This window comes from Wasmannia auropunctata, unplaced genomic scaffold, assembly GCF_000956235.1.
Source record: "Wasmannia auropunctata unplaced genomic scaffold, wasmannia.A_1.0 LD336071.1, whole genome shotgun sequence".
Taxonomy (NCBI): Eukaryota; Metazoa; Arthropoda; class Insecta; order Hymenoptera; family Formicidae; genus Wasmannia; species Wasmannia auropunctata.
This window is the reverse complement of record NW_012026819.1, coordinates 323,619-327,724: the sequence shown is the minus strand read 5'-3', so window position 1 is coordinate 327,724 and position 4,106 is coordinate 323,619. Positions and strand designations below refer to the sequence as shown.

At 30.4% G+C, this 4,106-nt stretch overlaps 2 protein-coding genes across 2 annotated transcripts; both read right to left on the bottom strand.

Moving 5' to 3' along the window:
• Positions 1 to 828: 828 nt before the first annotated feature.
• Positions 829 to 2,100, bottom strand: LOC105449828 (outer dense fiber protein 3-like). Its single transcript, XM_011689215.1, has 4 exons — positions 1,826 to 2,100; positions 1,544 to 1,756; positions 1,263 to 1,467; positions 829 to 1,154 (listed from the first exon to the last, which is right to left on the bottom strand). The coding sequence occupies exons 1-4, from the start codon at positions 1,872 to 1,874 to the stop codon at positions 896 to 898; spliced, it is 726 nt and encodes a 241-aa protein (XP_011687517.1). The 5' UTR covers positions 1,875 to 2,100; the 3' UTR covers positions 829 to 895.
• Positions 2,101 to 2,195: 95 nt separating this feature from the next.
• On the bottom strand, positions 2,196 to 3,412 carry LOC105449827. The gene is made up of 3 exons (XM_011689213.1): positions 3,260 to 3,412; positions 2,595 to 3,117; positions 2,196 to 2,461 (listed from the first exon to the last, which is right to left on the bottom strand). Exons 2-3 carry the CDS (start codon positions 3,025 to 3,027, stop codon positions 2,214 to 2,216), a joined length of 681 nt encoding a protein of 226 aa, XP_011687515.1. The 5' UTR covers positions 3,028 to 3,117; positions 3,260 to 3,412; the 3' UTR covers positions 2,196 to 2,213.
• Between the last annotated feature and the right edge of the window lie 694 nt (positions 3,413 to 4,106).

Here is a 4,106-nt window from a genome sequence, read left to right as displayed (position 1 = left end):
CTATAAAAAAAAGTCTATATAAAGTTATTCTTTAGTCATTTGAAATCTAGATTTTAATTATGATGTAAAAAATGACGTAAATTCGGTCAATTTGACATCAAATTGATATAATTTTGACTTTTTTGTTCTCCTTGGAAATACATGCATTGAAATGTTGTTGTTGATCTTTACATTCGTTACAAATTCGAATTTGGTTTTGAACATTTTTTTTGTTCCATTAATTCTATATAAAATTTAGAATAATAAAAAATATATATGAAATTTTATCACTAGTTGAACTATATAATTTTGACATGATATATCAATCAGTAAATTTTAGACTCATATATCAATCAGTAAATTTAGACCGCCCAATATTTTAACTAATTCAAGTATTGCTTTCTTTGCACGTGCAATCGTCGAAGTTTGGATTTGACAAAAATTCCTATCATCTGATATTAATCTGTCTGAAGTGAATTATATCCGACTTGAATGATTTTAATTCTTTTTGATACCGTATTTTCGGTGTAGAAATCCCGATCGATTTGGATTACTTTTTTTAAATCGATTTTAATCAAACATTTTCAACAGAGATGGCACTTTAACACACTGGACTGACTTTTTCTATGCTTAAATATTACTCGTCGCTGAATCGGACGGATGCATGCTAATTAATTCGCAAATCTTTATTAATTTCTTATTAATTATTGCGAAAATGGAAAAATTGATAGCAATTAAACCTTTCTATTCAATTTAAACAGCTGTCTATAATTAATATCCACGAACGTTATTAGATGATATATAATGTTATATATACGTAAATTCATACACACACACAAAGCATTCCTACAATAAATTTATTGCGTAAATACAAAAAATAGGAAAAAATATCTATATACAATTTTTCATTATAAAATTAATTCTCATCTAACTGTGTCATAGGTATTCCAGTGCATTCACTATGCTTTATACCAAATGAATACATAGGCGAACGTTTTCGCGTATCGTACAATGGATAAAAGATTGGTGCCGGACTGCGATATTTTTCTAACAAAATATGTCTTTTTTTTAAACTATATGCCGGACTCCGTCGTTTTATCGTGTCATAGTTTATTTTTACGTATGCGGCCGGACCTGGACCAACAATTTCTTCGCGTACTTTACGATGACCAACGCTAAAAAGACATAAAATACATTATATAGTAAATAAATATATTTAGACAAAAAATTATTTTATCATACATGTATTGAATAAATAACAACAAATTTATCAACATTCTTACATAGAAAATGCACCCTGAGCGGGCTTATCAGGCACTTTAGGTCCTATGCATGTTGGTAAAAGATATGAATTCGGACCAGGTCCTTCGTCTAGAAACTTTGTCACACCTCGTGACATAAAACTATAAGCTGGTGCTCTACGATTGTGATTCATCGGTGGACATAATTCAGGAGAGTATGCTCCAGGTCCTGGAGCATGATCTCGTACTACAAAATATAAAATTAAATGTTAATATTATTTTCCTATGCCTCAAATTATTAAGAATAACTATTTTATACTCACAAATCCATGCTTTCCTCCCTCTGATTGTGTAAGCGGGTGGATTATCAGGCCCAGATTTTGTTAAATTTCTGATATTATAACGAGGACCAGGCTGTATCGCAAAAGTCTTGATAGCAGTTCGAGCTCGTATGCTGTATGCTGGATTTCTATATCGAGATGGATCATGATCACTGTAGCCAACTAACGTTGGTAATTTGTAAATTGGGCCAGGACCTATATTCATAAATTTAAATTAAAATAAAATAAATAATCCATATAATTTGTACTACTAAAAATAATTACTTTTTATGGTACAACTTAAAGTTCTTGGTTTATTTTCTTTGCCCTCCATCTTTACTGTTTGATGTACATGAAAAGCATAATATCTATAAAATCATAAACATAAAATCTATAAAAATTCAATTTAAAGGATAATATAAAAATTCTTCATGACATGACTGTTTGAGCAAGTTATTAATAAAATATGAAGGTCTAAATTTTCAGTTGATATGTTCACACTAATCAGTATGTTTATTTAAATGTTTATTATAATTATTATATTTCTTTATTTTTCATACATGTGTTGCCACATGTTATAATTAATATAATTCATAGAGACGCGCGTTATTTATAACGCATGAAAATTAAGGGTTATAAAAATGAAACAAAAACATTTTAGTAAAAGCTCTTTTTATTTAGAACATTTTTTATCACATAATAAGTCATCAATATCACTGTCAAAATTATCATTTTCTCTTTCAATATCATTGTCAATGTTATCGTCTTCCATAATAGCTAATGATTTTAGTTTCATTAATAAATCTTCTCTTTTCGTTTCATCACTTGTTTCATCTTCGTTTCTAATTTTACTGTCAATTTTATCTATATCAGTATCTAATTCAGGAGTATAAAGTTTGCTATTATTTTCCTTATTTCTTGCTAAAAATAAAGTGAGATAAGAGTTTTTTATTATATAAAAACATATATTTATGTATTTTATGTCCATTATATATATGTATAATAAATACATAAAATTCTCAACAACTCAATACGCAATATATCAAATACATACTCGATTGTTGATTCATATAACGTAAAAATGCTCTTCGTTTTCGTTCTGACATTGTTTTCAGAATTGCTTTAAATTCAGCATCCAATTCAATTTCTTCCTTATTGGATTTTTCTTCTACAATTTCTTTCTTCTGTCCACATTTTGAACAAACTCCTTGTTGTTTGGTGCAAAGCAAGCAAATATTATGATAAGAATGTTTCACAGTTTTTTTATCACACTTAGTACATTTCATTGGGGCTTTAATAACTTTATATTTTTTATATTTGATCTTCCACTCTATTATTTTTTTACAGCGTTCGCATACATTAGTAACCTCAGTGCTATTCATTAACTTTATTTTTTTAGAGTTGTCATACAAATTATTTTTAAAAGATGTTTGATTTTGATATCTTTGAGGCCTCGAACGGCTAGCATTTCCTCTTTGATAACTCATATTATTGTAACACTTTTACAAATTTAAACAATATAAGGAAAAATTCTTCTTTAATTTCCCAACAACATAAATTGCTGCATATTTTATTATCTGAAAATATATATATAATTAATCTAACCTTCAAGTTCTGTTAATTTTAAAATTCAGTCCGTTCTTATCACACTATTATAACATCTAAGACAAATTTTATATCACAATATCTTAAAAATATGTTAAAAATTATATTGATTACCATTAATACAACTTCGATGACATGTAATCACATTCGCTTACTCTCGAAAAATCTATCTCACATTTGATCTGTTTGCTCCTGTTCTACAACACGTTGTATGTCGGGTCCACCCATGATGTATCATGGGATGCTTTCATGGATGAATCAATGGATGGAGCCATGAAGTATGTTCATGGATAGAGCGTAGAGTGGATTCCATGAAGTATGAATAAGGTAGAGTCCTAGATTATCAGAGAAGCGCGACCGGTGTTACGAGTCCTGATTGGACACGCAAATGGCCAATCATAAGATTGATTTATCGCTATTATAAATGGCTGCCGAATAAATCAATCTTATGATTGGCCATTCGACGCCATTTTTAATATTTTCTAGTACTTTTGCGATACTGCCATAAGCCGGTCGCGCTTCTCTGATAATCTAGGACTCTAACTAGAGGGACTCTACCAGAGAGTAGAGTCCTAGATTATCAGAGTGAAACCGACATCGAAATCCGACGTGGTTTCGACTGATGTCAAAAAGCATCGGCAGACGGCGTCCACGGCGGAGCGGGCGCTGAGAATAGTACAACAATGGATGGCAGAACAGGAGAGGCGTTGCAACACGGAGGCAGTCGAAATTCCCGAGATCGCGGCCGAGGAGGAGGTCAAGCCGGAAAGTCCGGCGTATGAGCCAATTACATCATCGCTACTAATGGAAACAGAAGAATAAACCTACCATATATGAGATTATCTCAGAGTTCCTTTAATTATTTTATATATTTTTCTATGAGTTCATTTTATGATTTTATATTATCATCATCAATCGTTAATTTGATATATTTGATTTTAACTATAGATTATGATTAGTT

Coding starts and splice junctions, on each gene's coding strand:
- LOC105449828 (XM_011689215.1), bottom strand. CDS start 1,874: ATGGAGGGCAAAGAAAATAAACCAAGAACTTTAAGTTGTACCATAAAA. Junction 1,757..1,825: donor TTTAAGTTGTACCATAAAAA/GTAATTATTTTT, acceptor TTATGAATATAG/GTCCTGGCCCAATTTACAAA. Junction 1,155..1,262: donor GCTCAGGGTGCATTTTCTAT/GTAAGAATGTTG, acceptor ATGTCTTTTTAG/CGTTGGTCATCGTAAAGTAC.
- LOC105449827 (XM_011689213.1), bottom strand. CDS start 3,027: ATGAGTTATCAAAGAGGAAATGCTAGCCGTTCGAGGCCTCAAAGATAT. Junction 2,462..2,594: donor TTATATGAATCAACAATCGA/GTATGTATTTGA, acceptor CTTTATTTTTAG/CAAGAAATAAGGAAAATAAT.